General features: G+C 34.6%; 1 protein-coding gene across 1 annotated transcript in view; it reads right to left on the bottom strand.

Moving 5' to 3' along the window:
- The window catches only part of LOC149539142 (Cation efflux family protein), a 265872-nt gene that overhangs the window by 67222 nt on the left and 182024 nt on the right, over positions 1–16626 (bottom strand). The window contains exon 8 of the mRNA XM_089800470.1: positions 1755–1817. Coding sequence (XP_089656596.1) covers positions 1755–1817 — 63 coding nt within the window. The remainder of the gene's footprint in view (positions 1–1754; positions 1818–16626) is intronic.

Genomic DNA, 16626 nt, shown 5'->3' with positions numbered 1-16626 from the left:
AAGTAATATTAGTTGAAGTAATGTTGAGTGCTTCAATGAAATGCTTATAGTATTTTGGTACTCTTAAAATGTTGAGTGATTCTGTAAAATGCTCATAGGATTTTGGTAGACTCTTCAAAGTAATGAGCACCATATCTTCTTCCTCCATTTTTCTTAAAATTGCCTCAAGTTGATCACGAATGTCCTTGACCTTTCTCAAATGATCCTGTAGAGATTTCCTTTCATCCATCTTAATAAAAAGTCGTACATTTTTAAGATCTTTTGCATGGCTCTTAGTTGACTTCTCGTGGAGATTCTTCAAATGCTTCCATTTTTTAACAACTGATCTACATGAAGGCACTTGGGGTAGCTGATCATTAGTCATTGAAAGCTTAATAACTATAAGCATAATCACTTCACGGTTACACTCATCAAACTTATCTTGGTCGTTCCCAACAGCAATAGGATGAGTGCTAGGGTTGAGAATTACCTCTGCCGAACACCAATATTCAAATATGGCTATCATGTGTTACTTTCAACTTTTATAACTTTTCCCATTGAATTTTCAATTGCTTTCAAGAATGATATTTGTTAATGACACAACTAGGCATGCTTGCCAAGGCACTGTTGGTTAAAACACAGTTAGCAAAATTGCATAGAATCTGGTGCATAGGTTTCAATGCACAAATCCCTAGGTACTGAAGACGTGACAAATAACACGCTAAAAGCCTGAAAAACTCTAAAAATTTATAGAGGACCCAGAAAAATTAAACACACTAGGTTGAGTCAGAGAATTCCCTAGTTGTGTCTGCAAAAGAGCCAGAGTTGGACATAACCCTAGTTGAACACAGAAATTTGATTCATCCACTAAACAGAACCTCTCACTGATCTATAAACAAAAACACATTTGTAAAAAATGTTAAAATCTATAGCTATGAGTGTTGCAGAAGGCACAGCACTCAAACATAGGCTAAAAACTCTAGTTGTATGCAGAGAAAACCCATCATGATCCATGGACAAAAAACACTAATGTGAGCGAAGAGAACAATAGAAATCACAGCAGCGCAAAAAAACCTCGCACAAAGAAAAACTCAGACCCATTGCAAGCCCTAGACAAACTCAGCACGTTTGTATTTAAAAGAAAATGGCACCCAAAAAACCAGCAATCGTGGGAGTTAGAAGTAGCCATTGCAATTCAACATTCCATTAACAAACAAAAAAGCTAGGAAAGATTTTCCTGCCCTAATACCATGTGGAACAAAATGAGACAACAGTAATTGCTTGATTATCATTGAGGAATGAGCAACCTTTTATAGTAATTACATTAAAGAGGTATCTAAAAGAAACTGAAGAAAATGAAAGACTAAAGAAAGATTCTAACTAAACAGAACTAGGAGAATCTAATTTAATATATTACACAATTGACCATTAACAAGGTAGATAATATTCCAACAAAAAGTAAAGAATATAGGACTTGTTTCAGAGTTGCTGCAGTTTTCACAACTTGATGTCTGGCATTATATTTTAACAAATTAAATTGAGCAGGATACCACTAAATGCTATAACTACAAGCTAGATTATACTTAGCAAATAGAAATACTTACATATGAAATGAATACCTTTATGATAAATGAGTTTTGAAATTCCAACAGAAACCTCACGCATGCAGATCTTAAAAAAAATCTTTGGATATTTTTTATAATTTAAATGCCACCCTTCACTTTGTTGAGCTAGAACGTAATGCATGATTTTGAAGGAATGGGACAGTAATATACCTCAATGTGAATGTCAAGGTGCAGCAATGATCCTGCTTTCCGGCCTCTCAAGTGATGACAACCCTAAAACACAGGATAAAAATGCTCCCAATGAATAAAATTAAGAAAATACTTTGGTCTTCTTCAGCTAATGATCAAATACTTAATTTCCTTTTATATCAATTGGCATGCATCATACGCAAGATATTTAGTATTAGAAAGAAAACCAGATACCCTCATTGTTTTATGAGCTAATTGTTATAAAAAGCAGTGAAATCACTTTTATACAGTCTTGGTTGTTGGAAGATATTGTTGAGTTCAATCGAATTCTTTTTTTGGACAGCTCTAATGAGTGGCACTTTATCAATATCAACATCAACAAGATAAAAATGTCTAGTAACATCAAAAGGGAGCATGATCCACAGTATGTCAAGATCTTGCCAAAATATTACAATGAAGCATTCAGATGACATCAATGTCAAGGAAAGTCCCATAGGGAAATTGTAAGCAACACTTTGAAAACTTGCACTTAGACAACCCAAATAAATTTCCGTGAGGATTGACACTTGAGCACAAGAATCGATGCAAATAATAATCAGCATACCATTTGATAACTCACAAAGACATACCCATAGTAAGGTCTCTCCAATATATACCCATAGCAGTCCTCTCAAAAGGGACTATGGAATACAAATATAAACTCCTCTTCACTTTCACATTCCATCGTACAAGAAAATTAGGAGCTATAAATTGTTATCCCTCTCACCACATAAATATTCAATCTATTCAACATATCTTTGGTTTCTACGTATTCTCTTATTCATTTCCTTCTACTCGTTTATGTGTAGTGAATTATGCATGTTTGATCTTCTTAGAATTGTAATAAAGGTGAGTAACTAATTCCTATCTCTAAGTCGGATTGGGCTAGAAAAACTTTAAACCACTACATAGATGGACAGCATTCTAATTGGAAACATAGTTCTTGGATTATGTAGTTCTAGCCACCATATTACTACTAGCATCCACAATACTTGTCTAGCAATAGCATCAATAATCTAGATGTAGAAAAATATAATATAGAGTGATTGCTAAACTATATATGTAATCTCACAAGGTTTAGTAGATTTACTTCACCTCTCTTCAAAAAGATAAGAAATCCTAAGATCTACAACCTCTCTCAGGTCTAGGAAGCTGGGTCACGACTGTGATCTGCATACGAAGTGGTCAATACAGCTATTTTCATTCAAGAGGCCTGCTTGTTTTTTCAATCTCAACCTTAAACTGGAACAGGCTCCTCAGCTATTCCTATCCTAACAAATGAAATAAAAGGAAAAAGGTTGGACAGGCTATCCAAGAATGGTGTAGCTAATCTCCAATTCTTTTGATTTCATTCACACAAACCAAAGAGATAACTAAACAAATACCACCAACAATTAGAAAAATTTGAATTGAATCATAAATATAGATGGTGCCAGGTTCCATGGATCGTTTCTAATGTCCTTTTGTAGGAACACTGAAATATAACGACCAAATTGCAATGCTCTGCTACCACTAGTAATGTCCCCTTATATGATCTTTTAGGGTTTGTGACTAAATTTTATATTTTTAGTTGGAAGAGACTTCTTTCTATTAATTCTTATATCCGAAAAGTTTACATAGTTAGAATATATTAGAATATACTTATTACAAGTGCAAGAGTAACAATTAATGGAAGCTTGATTATTAATGATCACCCTTACACCCAATTGCCTTAAGCAAAGGACTGATCAAGATATCTTTCACTATACAAGAACAAAGGAATGTATTTATTGCAAGTATATTGTTCAAGAAAGTATATGCGAGTTTAAAGTATATAATATCCTCTTCTATGTAAGAGTTAAATAATAAAGAAGGTTATCAATAAGATGTATTGATCAAGTGTAACAATATTGCTATATCTGATGTAAACTTTATATGATCATCTCTCAGTGTATATGCAAAGGTAGTATGTTACTGATCTGAGAGTACGTGCTGTTTCTAATATCTTCCTTATATGTGAATTTGCTTCTGCTAACCAATCTGATCCAATTGCTTATCTGATATAGTGCTTGTAATTGTGATAATCTGATATTAAGCTACCACTGTTTCAGATGTATGCTTCAACACATATGTGATATTGGATCACTGTCTCTGATTTAATCCTTATTGCTTCTGCGATATTACTGGGGTGCTGTTTTATTCAAACAATTTCTTAAAATCATGCATCCATGACTATAACATCAATGGATCACTTTGAGCGACTCAAATGATAACTTATTTAGAATAAATCTTTACACGTATTCCCAATCTCTCTTCCCTTATTGTTTTTATATCTTCCACACACCCTCTCATCAAAGAATGTGTCTTTTGATGAGACCGCTTCTTAACAAATCATATATTATTTGTTTTACAAAATTATAGGCATGTTTTCTTTAAAACTATTTTTGTCTTTAAGCAAGCCATAGAGAAGTCACATCTTGTCATCTGATTGCACCTATTGGAAAATAACTATTGATCACAATAATCATATTGCCTCTATTGATAATATTGCCACTATTCTTTCTCTTGATTGCTGACTTCAACATGATCAAAAGCACTATTCTGTTTGCTTATTTTGAGCATAACCTTTAATCACTGTGTACTATGACACCATTCGGGATATACATCGCTGGGCAGTATTGTTTATACTTTAATTGTTATTTCTCTCAAATATACACCTTGTTTTTAAAGAAGTCACACTGATAAAGACTTAAAAAAAACTCACATAATTGCCGATTGTGATCTGATTGTTGTGTTCGTGTAACAACTCAGAACTAGATGGATCACATTTCTACTAGTTTGCTTGTTTTACTATTGCTATATGTAATGAGACATTGCACTAATATGGATTGTTGTCTTGTGACTTGTCCAGGTGTTACCTCTATACTTGATTTTCATCATTGGTCCTTCATGGTATTTTTTTGAAAGCCATTATTAATTTATTAATTATAAAAATTATACAAAGAGCTTTAATAACTATGTGCTATTTGGATTGGATGGGGACATCAAAGTCTCCTCTCGATATTGCTTGCCCACAAGCAATCTTCATGCTTATACAAGGATCCTAATTTAGCCTGCAAATTATTCCAACACATACCCATTGCTTCATGCTGATACCATTGAGCTCACCAAGTTTATTAGACTTAATCACACCATGCGGCTATTACATATTATTAAATATAATATCCATCATAGAATCTTCAAGACCCCAAGTTGTGTAGTTCATTTGAACAGTAGTGAAAGTGATCTCTTGTAGTTCACTAAAAGCAAGACAAATTCAATATTTTATGATTTTTTAACCATATTCTTGGATAGGCTATATCACCACAATCTTATGAAAAACAACCAAGGAATTCAAAATGATTGTAGGGATCAAAAGTTAACCTTAATAATAAATTATCTGAAATAACCCTATTCCGGTTATGGCTTATCCAAATTAATTTTATCACATCTACTTCTATATCAAATCAGAAGTTTGACATTTTGTCAAACAGTTTGCAAACAAACTCTCCATTAGTGTGATTGAGAAAAGAAAATATATTTAATGCTCTTTGATGTAGCCAAAAAGTATATACCTTCCCTATTGTTTGTGTTTGATACCCTTTTTTCCTATGATGGATTTATATAAATTTCTGTGTCTTTTCCATATCATCTAAAATACTGAAATAGAGATGCACAAACCAATATTTTTTCTCAATGAAACTTAACACCATAATTTTACTTTAAAATTCACAACCAACAAACTTGGAAGAATAAAATCTGTTTATATTAGCAGTAACAGAATATCTATGTATAGCAGTTTCAATTATTTGTGAAACCTGTTGCTTGATTTTGCAATCCACATTGGCAGGCTGAATGCCGACTTGTCCCAGAAATTCTACAGCAGGCCTGTAAATTAAATTGCAGACTTAAGGAATGAAATGCTGATCGTCATAGGTGAATTGCAGGCCCAAATAGGAGATTGCAGGTCGTAGTAACTTGAATGCAGGCCTCCCAAAACACACCTGCAGCTGATATTCAGGTCTCCACGCTAAGAATTATGAATTGCAGGTCCAAGACAAGATGCTGCCCAGCTTCTAAAGAGATGAATTGGCTTAGGGATCACCAATAATGCAAGTAACAACATAAATGCTGTCTTCCAGATGTAAATCAGTAAACAATAATGCCCAACTCGAGCCCTCCAAATGAAACAGCAGGTTGACAGTAATCCCTCAGTGAAATCACTCCCCAGTTCCACAATATCACTTCCAGCAAAACAATCTCCTTAGACACAAACAACACAGTAGGAGAGAAATGTAATCCAAATCACACAAATCACAATTCATCAATGGTAAAGTTCTCCTTAGCCACAGTAAAACTGTCGGAGATATACGACAAATCCACTATACTTCAGCAGTGGAATAAAACACTTCTCAGATACAGTGATGAACAGTAGAGAAGTTAGGCAATCTTAGCTATACCTCAGTAGCTAAATTGCAAAAGAAATTCCAAACCCTTATACATCAGCAAGGGCATACAATTAAGAACCGGGGAAGAAGCCACAAAGGCAACAAAATCAAACATATAATCAAGCGTGCTTTTTCCAATAAAATGAGCTTGTATTTATAACCTCCAGATTCCCTTTTGTTGCCAAAATGCAACTTCACTCAAGGAGCTTCACCACACAACATTAATTAGAAGCTTCCACTAGATTCTCTCACTTGACTTGGCCTAACTAATTAATAAATGGCACTTTCCAATGATAACTCAACTCTCAATTTAAGTGAAATTATAAAAATAAATTATAACTTTATAAAAAGCTATTTAATAATTAATAATAATTTGGCCACTAAAAATATTATAACTCTCAAAATACTCATCATTTAAATATGTCATCTAAAGTAGGAGTCATACCAATTATTTCTCCATGTGACCAAATGCACTTTCCAAAAAGGGTCCATCTCGATCAACACCAACTTACCACAAATAGTAAGTACACAAAACTAAGCCCAAATGAAGTCCGATCTTACCCAAACAAAGACCACCTTGTAGCTTACTAAGATGTGGAGAAGATAAGACCCTCCCAAGCCAAGCCACTACCACAGAAGACCCTCTATCCACAATAATTAGCCTACAAGGATCACAATAACAGGCTAATCCCTAAAACTCTGATGCCGACAAAATTGGGGATATTACATTATCACTCAAACGTTGTGCTACTCTGATTTCGTCAAACATCTTTCATACTCTCATTGTGTTTGCCTCCTGTTGTGAGGTTTTCACACCATTGCCCCATTGGAATTGGGGACCCCTATTTTGACTTTAACAATAGTCCTCAAGGTGGTCTTATGTGATTTGGATTGGCATTTGCAAATCTCTAAGTCGAGGGAGTGAGTCTCAATAATTTTGGTCCACTAGGAAGTTATGTATATCTAGGGTGTGAACGAGTGTTGAGCAAAGTCTGTCAAGAATATGTAATTGAAACCAAGTCATTTAGAATGGAATGAGTTAAAACCTTCACACAATACTGGTTCCAACTTCAATTTGATCGTAGAAAGCCAAGATAGGTTATGGGGGGTTAGAATGTTGAAGGTGTGTTGACTCTTAACATTTGGCTGAGTCTGAAATTTTATGAATAACACCAAAATCTAGAATTTGCATTTTAACTCCTCTGAAGTGGATACCTATCTAGATTCTAAAACATCCTGACAATATTTATACAAATATAACTTAAAGTATAAGCAAGGAAATAAATTTAACTTAAAGTATAATAACTTGAAAAAATGACTATAGGAAGTTGGGCTTTCAAAATCCTTTGGTAGGGTCAAATTGTAACCCTTGCCTAAGATTTTGACCTCAGGCAAGGTCAGATTCTGACTTGGTCCAAGGATAAAATCCTTTGCCCCCCCAAATTTCCAACTTCAGTTTGAAAGCCTAGACATGATGCAATTTCTTCTAAAGCGCAAGATAAGAAAAGGTAAAATCCTCTAGTTGGGTTGAATGCATGAGTAGGAGACATTTTTAACCTTTGCATGCCCAAATTTCTGACCTATAGATTCACACTTTTCTCTCTCCATTTCAAGACTTGATGCAACTTGAGATTATTCAAAATGAAGTTAGGCATAAAAGAGTTAAAGCTGATAGAAAATGGTATATGTTTGATGCAATTCAAGTGATGGAATCCTCTAGTAGGATTGGATTCCAACTCTTTGAAAGGATTAATCCTCCTAAGGACCATATTTCCAACCTATGGATCTCTCCCTTTCAAACCTTAATGAAAATAGAGGTGATTGGAAGTGAAGTTGAATGTAGAAAGTTGGGCTTAGACACCAATCCTCAATAGGCGTTCTCTCAAAGTTTACAAATCCAAGCCTTAAGCCTTTCTTGGTACAATGCCTTAAGGTGCTTAGAGTCACTAGTCCCTACTCGATTTTAGGAACAACCAATTCATTGGAATTTACTCGAGCCTCTCCCAAATTACAACCATAACTTCGTTAAATACTAAAATAATAGTAAGTTCCAATTTTCATATTCTTAGTATTAAATATTTCAGTATACTTGAATTAACATTAATGTAGGTGTTGATAAATTGTAGCTTTGGTCGGATTATTCTTATTGATAAAATCAAATGCATAAGTGGCTTATCGGTCTTGAGCATTTGATAACTATCCCTCTTTTGTATATTGCTATGATTATGATCATCAATCATGTATATATATAATATTGTATATGTACATTATTAAATAAATATATATATATATATATATATATATATATATATATATATATATATATATATATATATATATATATATATATATATATATATATATATATATATATATATAGACTAGATTGAGTGTAAAACAATTATTATTTCTTTTTGATAGGTAATCGGCCGAAGCCTAGATTATTTATTATTCAATTATTATTATTGTTAAGATTAATTATTATTGTGTTCATTTCAAGTTGAAGAAATGAACCAAAGACCTCACCTATGAGAGGCTCACGATTTACCATTGCATTGTAGGCTCTTGCCTGTGTGATAAAACAATTATTAGTCATGTTGTTGATATCAAATAATATATTGATTAGTTAATGATCGGTCATGAGACATGTCTCCTCACTATTATATATATAATGACCAATCCACGTATTTTGAATGTAGAGAAATCAGTAAGTGCAAAGCAAGATGCAGCAGCAGCAAGATATGATCTAGAATCTGCATATACATATGGCGAACAATGATTAGAATTTAAAATTTCTATAACCCATTAATCTGATCGAAATTAATATGGTATCAAAGCAGGTTACCTTGTAGGCCTTTGAGACATCAAAAGAAAATAATTTAAAATAATAATAATGAAAAGGATTAAATATTGAGAATATATACATACTCTGAAAATTTTTGGTGACGTTGAAATATCAGGAATGAATTTCTTTCTAAAATCAACCATAAGGCTATTGCATTAATTATAGTGGAGCCCTGAAATATATTTCAAAGAAATTAATGCAGTTATTTGTATAGTAATTGAGCATTTCATCAAAGTAGGAGAACATTATTGCATGGATGTCTTCAAGGATATTACATATGAGGAGTCGCATCACGTGAGTTATTGAATATTAGAAATGGCAGAATTGTATCTATTATTTGGGACTTCCCATGTTCATTGATTAGATGTGAAGTTTTTGGTTCTGCAAATGTGTGGAAATTATTCTACGGAAACCTGGGAAGTCTTGAAACAATTCTTAGCATGCAGTTCTGGTTTAATCTTTGTGGGATGAGACAGACAAAAATACAGACAAAGGTTTCAATAGAGAGGAAAATGTTCTTAGAGGTTATGAAGTGATGTATTCGTGAAGTCTTCTAAGATAAGGTTTCTGTCTCCTACAATGTTTTTTTCCCTTGCTCGCCCCCTTGGTTTGAAGATTGTCATGCTAGCAAATCTGGATCACCACTAAAAAATAATTAAAGAGATGCACATGTTTGAACCGAGTTTTGATACCACTGAGTTTGTGTAATAACCTCAGCCATTATATCCTCAACAAACACCAAATTCCTTTATAATTAAGTTGTTTGACATTTCATCATAGTACTTCGCAAGCAAGCTTTAATACCAATGTAATAACACTGTCTGGTTAAAGTTAAATCAAACATCAATTTCTTTCACATTTCAAGGGTTTTACATTTTGTCAAACACTTAGCAGGCTAACTCAATATAACTGTAATGAAAAATCTCTCATGTAGCTTGAGTTAATTACTTTTGCATTTAGAACATATATATTGAATACTGAAATCAGTATTGGTATCACAACTTTGTAAGCATAATTCTTAACTGAATGCCAATGCTGAAACGAACACAATCACATAGACTAATAACCATCTTTATTCAATGTAAATCTGATTGCTATCATCGCAGATGACAATGATATGAACAAGAAATAATTACAAAGGAACCTGTGTTTGGCACAATGATGTAATTTCGTTGTAAAACAGCTTACCAATCAGTTGCAGCTTCCTAGAAACCAAACCAGGTTTTCAAAACTCCAATGCAGGCCACCAACAATGAAACACAGGCTTCCAAAATGATCGTGGGTGCTCCAAAGTCCAAACAATGAATACAAGCCCTGAATACCAAAACAAAGGCCTCTAGCAGAAATCGCAGTGCTTAGAAGGTGAATACAGGCCTAGGAAAAACAAATCACAGGGCCCAAAAATAGTTTGCAGCCCCTGCAAACTACATCTGCAGCCCACAAACACATATGCAGCCACTCTGTCTGATACTCACACCCAAGTTCAGAATGCACAAGAGGAGATTTTATATCCAAACTAAACTCTCTTTCCAATTCAACAATGAGGAGTATAATTGCCATCAATTTTACCTAACCACAGTTTTTTCAAGATTGCAATACTGATTGCTAATAACTCCCAGCAAACAGATTTTGACTTCTTAGCGACAGCATGAATGACAAGAAATCTCAATAATTCTCAGCTCAATTAATTCTCCAAGCTACACGAAACACAGTACTGGAGATACACATATATTCAAAGTACTAGCAAATTCACTATACCGTAGGAGTGATTTGAAGCACTAGCTTGACCTCAATTCTCCAGATCCAACCCTTATACCACAGCAAGAGGGATTAAAAAATAAGAACCTCAAAAAAGTCACCAGGAAAACAAAAGCATATAAGATAATCATACACCTTCCTATCAAATGGGCTCATATTTATAACCCCCATTGATACGAAGTTTCCCAAAAGCAACTTCACTTAAGAAACTTCACCAACACAACATTTTATAAAATTATTATAATAAAGTGCTATTATAATAATGAAACTTTAATTAATAAATATAAACCCGTGCAATCAATAGCCCCGTCTGATGCAGGTGACAACCAACTACTAAGGCCACCAATTGCACTGCCAAATACAACAACTTGAATTTCACTTCCTAAAAAATAATAAGTCCATAACTAAGACCCCCAAATCACCCTATCAGCTCACAAGGGACGCTATAATGAACTAACTCAATTCACTTCAGGACCTCACAAAAAATGGGGACATTACAATCCTCCCTCCCTAAGATTGCTTGTCCCCAAGCAATCTCAGAGCCAAAAATGGACACCGCAATCGACCTTGATCCCACGGGTGAAACTATACAATATCTCTGAAACTCTAGGCACTGATCGAGAAAACAACTCATCAGAACTCAAGCCAACTGAAACACCAACTTAGTCAATACTTCAGTCCCAACCAAACTAATACTCACACAACCACACCGTGGAGATGGCAACAACCATACATACTTGGAACACCACCACCAACTCCAAACCCTGATATACTATCCAAGGTGTGTCGATACTACAATTGAGTAAACTTCCAGTTGTCGATCCCATCTACAAAAGATGGTGCTAATCCATTCCATAATGGATGGAATGAAACTGGAGTTGACCCACATCGACATGAAACCAAATTCTCTACCTGCAGGTCAAAAGAGAAGTGATGAGCATTCTTCACAGTGTAATGCTGATAAAAATTCCCAATCTCTATCAAGGGTGTTCTGCATTTTGTCACCACAAAATTTTGGTAACAGTACAAAACTTTTTCAACTTAGTTTCACATTTCTCTTAAATTATTTCATTGTTTAATTGGTTAGTATTGATCAATCAATCGACCCCAATTTACGTAATGAACACTTTTATAGAAGGCTTTTGTTAAGTCTTTTTTGTTCTTTTTCTTAAGTCTGTGCTTGATTCATGAGGCCTTCAACATCCTTTTTCTCGTTTTTTGTGTTTGTTAGCTTTTGGTCATTTGGTTTTGTTCAAACCCTTTCTTTTGGTTTTCCCTTTGATTCAATATTCTTAGGGCTTAATCGGGCTTGGCAGTCAAAAGATATGACCAATTTAGTGCCCAAAAGATGGACTTTCTAGATGCAATTGCATATTAAAATATCAAGTTATATTTTAATGTTGGCATTCACTTTTTGAAAAATATAACATAAATTCACTTTATGTTATATTTTTAAGTTACTTTATCACTTAAGTGACTATAGAGCACTTTATGTTATATTTTCATGTTGAGTTGCCTTTTAAATTTTTCACTTATGTGACTTTATTAACTATATAGTTTGATTTATTTTTTAGGATACTTTATGTTTTAATTCAAAACATCTAAGTCAATACTACTTTTTGAATGCAATTTGCACATAATATATTAAACTATATAGTGCAAATATTATTTTTGACCCAATTAAGTGATATTTCCTCAAAAACCAATTAAACATGTGTTTATTGATCACTTAAGTTGTGCAAATACAACTTTCAACCCATTTATATGTTTACATGTAAAGGGCCTCCAAGGGTGTCAATCTACAAAGGTGAATTCATGACAACTCGAACAAGAAAAAGCTTGAACACATCAAAATTTCAAATGACAACTCGAAACTCATCAAAGAGGATGCAGTAGTACAGAATATAGGAACACCCGATCCCCCAAGTATCGCCCAATATAAGACCCTTCAAAACAATCCCTAGGATTGTTTCAACTCTTTTACATCTTTTTCCTTCTTTAGTTTTCATGTTTGTGGTTGGATAGAATGAATTGCATAAAAATATGTAATTACATGTAATTTGATTGCATATCCTTATGACGTGTAATCCAATAATTTCTCTCACCTATTTTGACTAGGTCAAAGTTGGTTGAGTTGCTCCCACTTTTTCCTCCACCTTTTTGTCAACTCCTTCGCCTATATAAAGGAGTGCCCTCTCGTTGTCAAAATCATCTTTTGTTGTATGCAAGAAATCTCTACCAAACTTGTGCAAGCATAACTTTGATTGTGTAGTACCAATTTGGGAGAAAAGTGAATAAAAGAAGCAATTGGATTTGAAGCTTTGACTGTAATTTGTCCCTATTGCCTTTAATTCATGTTATTATTGTGAGTTCAATAATAAAGTATAGTGAGTTAACAAGCAATCGAAGCAGAAGTTTTCACTGGGAGCAATTGTGGTGATACACAGACTAGAAGCTTTGACTTAAATTCATAAAAAAATAGTTAGAATTTCCCTACTTCTGGAACTCTTTGCACCCCAATGCTGGTGATTTTTCTTATAAATTAGACAAACAAGACTTAGAGCCAAATTGGTATGCTTTCAAACATCCTTTGAGTTGGTGTTAGTTTATTGGTATCACTGTTTCCAACTATTAGATAGAAGTGTAGTTTAGTGTACTGTCCCTTTTTGGGACATTAGAAATATTAAAGGCATATTATATATAATATTAAAATTGACTTGGAGAGTGTGGACTCAAAATATAAAAAGTCAATTAAATATTACAAAGTGGGCAAAAAGGACAAGGAGAGATAAGACGAAAAGCTAAGAGGGAAGTCGAAGAGTCACAACTGTGAGGATAAAAGGAGCAGAGACACTTTCATTTGGGCATGCCTTATTTATTATTCAGATTTCAATTTCTCTGTTGGGAGAGTAATCAGAAAACTTCAACTTTCAGCCAGTGTGAGGATGTAGCCCCTCGTGCCGATAGATAGTGGATGCAAGCCCATTGTCCGTGGAGACGTCATTTCATGTGTCTCATATGCACTTACAAGTTCTTCTCTGAGTGTTCCAATCAGACTGTAAATTTTGTGTTTAAGATTGGATTTCGGGTACTGGTTATTGCATTTCTGTTGTATAATGCAATAACGTTGTTTTAAGGAGTTTTATGAGAATTTTCTGGTTTTATATTGTGGGTCTGTAATGCATTTTTATATGCTTGAATCTTGAGTATCATTTTGAGAAAGAATGATTTAAATATCTATTGGTAGATCTACCGGGTTTCTATTATGTTTCGTAATACATCTGCCTATTCAAGTGTTGAATATCCGTTTGAGGAAACAACCAAATAAATATCAATTGGGTTATTTCTTATGGTTTACATTGCTGATTTATTTATAATATGATTTCATATGTTTATGAACTAAATGTTATTTGAAGAGAGAAATCAAGTAAATATCCGGTTTGGGATATTTCATTTAGAGAATTTATCTTGCCCATTACTCGCTCCGCAGGTAAGTGGATTATTTCTTGAAAGAAAAGAAAAAAGAATATTGGTAACAACCCTTACAGAATCTCTGAATTTCTTGCTTACCTTGAGTTGACCCTAGGAACTGTGAGAACAGGGAGCCTTCCCTTTAATGTAGGAGAGACTTGGTCTCATACGCTGTGGCTGGTCTACCTATTTTGTGACTCGATTTTAACAAAACTGTTAGTTGCAAAATATCCACCCAACACTTTTTGGCAACTCTACTGGGGATGCAATGCACATCTGAGAGCCTCATGCTTTCATTTGAAGCGGACCCATATCCTTTTTCATTGTAAAATTCAATGCAATTTAATTTCTTGCAATTATTTCACACATTTACCAAGGACATGTAAATGGCCCAAGGTCCTTGGGGAAATGCTTTTGGACCATTGAATCTAGCTCTGCCTCTAGATAATCTTCCTAATGACTCACGAAAGAAATTTCCCAAGTTTTTCGAGAATGAACATATTGTTGTTGTCTACATTACATGCAGTGGTTCATGTTGTTGGATATGAGGACATGTCTGTAAGGTTATTCGTGGAAACAGATTGGTTTTATCATTGACCACCACTATCACAAACTGGGGTACTCTTATAGTCAAGTTTGAGGAAAGATTCAGGCCTCCTAATGATGCTCATGCATTGTTGGCCCAACTTGCTCAACTGAAGAAGTCATCTCACATGCCTAGGTGTGATATTGTTGCTCATTTTAACAGATTGACATGAAGAATTCGAGTTGTTGGTCAACCTACAATTGCAAATGTGAAGTGTTTCTTTGTTAGTGCTCAAATTCCTGAAGTGAATTTGCTATTAAGGAGAGAAGCCCCGACTACTCTTGCAGCTGCACATACATTGGCTATTGAATTTGAAGATTCTTGCTAGAAAGATAAGAATCAAAGCAAGTGGGTCTGAAGAAAGTCGTCATTCTTCCAACTCATTCTCTTCTAGCATAAGGACAGATCCTGCAATGCAAAGGTTAGCAAATGAGTTCCTTGTTGTCAAAAAGAAAATAGCTCAAGGCATGTTCTTTGATCCTCACGAAGATGTACAAAGACCTAGCAAAAAGTAGCAGATGACCATGAGATCTCATTTCCACTGATACTCTCACCTCCTCTATACCTACTACACCCATACCCTGGACGAATGTGTCTTCCACAATATCACGTCCATCATTCCCAACCCCAGAAGCAACCTCACCACCACCCACCACAATATGCAGCTAAATTGGATCTGGGACTGGTGTGGACAGAACACGCTCCAAATCCATGATCACCTCAGCGAACCATGACTATGACTCGTGGAAAGCCAACTGCGTACACTATAATGAGTCCACAGCCACCTCAAGATCATGTGTGAGCTCAAACACCTCCTCCTCTTTCCCAAACAATGTCTTATAACAAGTGCTACCCCACTCTAGAAGGTAATCCCTATCAACAACTAGCTATGAATAATTATGCTTCAAGATTCTGATAACTTTTCAAAGCGTATGAACCTTTGCTAAGGAAAGACAACTATCACCATGCTCAGCTGACATAGAAGCACCCCAACCATATATAGATAACATCTATCGAATCAAACCATAATGCACCAAAGCTGAAGAGATGGCACTATCACTCACCTTCAGTTGACTAGTCACATGATAGCTTTGACAACCTAAACATGGATGTGATTCCTGACTTTATACTCTACACATAAGTATTTCAGAAGAAGACTCATAATCTGAACCCGTATTAAAGGAATAAATCATAGTAATACCTTCAAAATTACTTATACAACCCTTCACCTGTGCAAAACTTATATAATCAAAGAGATGCAAAATGAGACATAAATTTAAGGCCTCCTATAGGAAACATAGAAAAATAACATCAATCGCTAATAATTCATATAGATATGACTCAGAAATAGATCCAAAATAGTTGTATATACTCTCACTAGCTCTGAAAATACATGCTCCAAATCTGGCAGGGTAATGAAGAAATGGCACAATGTAACAGAATAACAATGCTTTTCCTCCCGAAAATTGAACCCTTTCTCATTCAAATGAAAGTATGTAAAAATAGTCAAACTCAACAACCTTCCCTAAAAATCAGGGACTGCAGGTCAGATATCAGAGAAAACAGCTCAAAAAAGGACTCCAGGAACTCCAAAAAAATGTCCCACTGATCTGAAACTGTCCCTTCACCAACTATCCATGATGACAACTCCAAGAGAACTTTAATAACTCCAACAATCACTCCTAAAATAACTCAAAAGTCATCACTTGAGACTCAAGGTCTAATATA

This window comes from Cupressus sempervirens, chromosome 9 (genome assembly GCF_028749045.1).
Source record: "Cupressus sempervirens isolate cs-2001-9-10 chromosome 9, ASM2874904v1, whole genome shotgun sequence".
Lineage (NCBI taxonomy): Eukaryota > Viridiplantae > Streptophyta > Pinopsida > Cupressales > Cupressaceae > Cupressus > Cupressus sempervirens.
The sequence above is the reverse complement of the archived record's forward strand: the minus strand, read 5'-3'. Positions and strand labels throughout refer to the sequence as shown.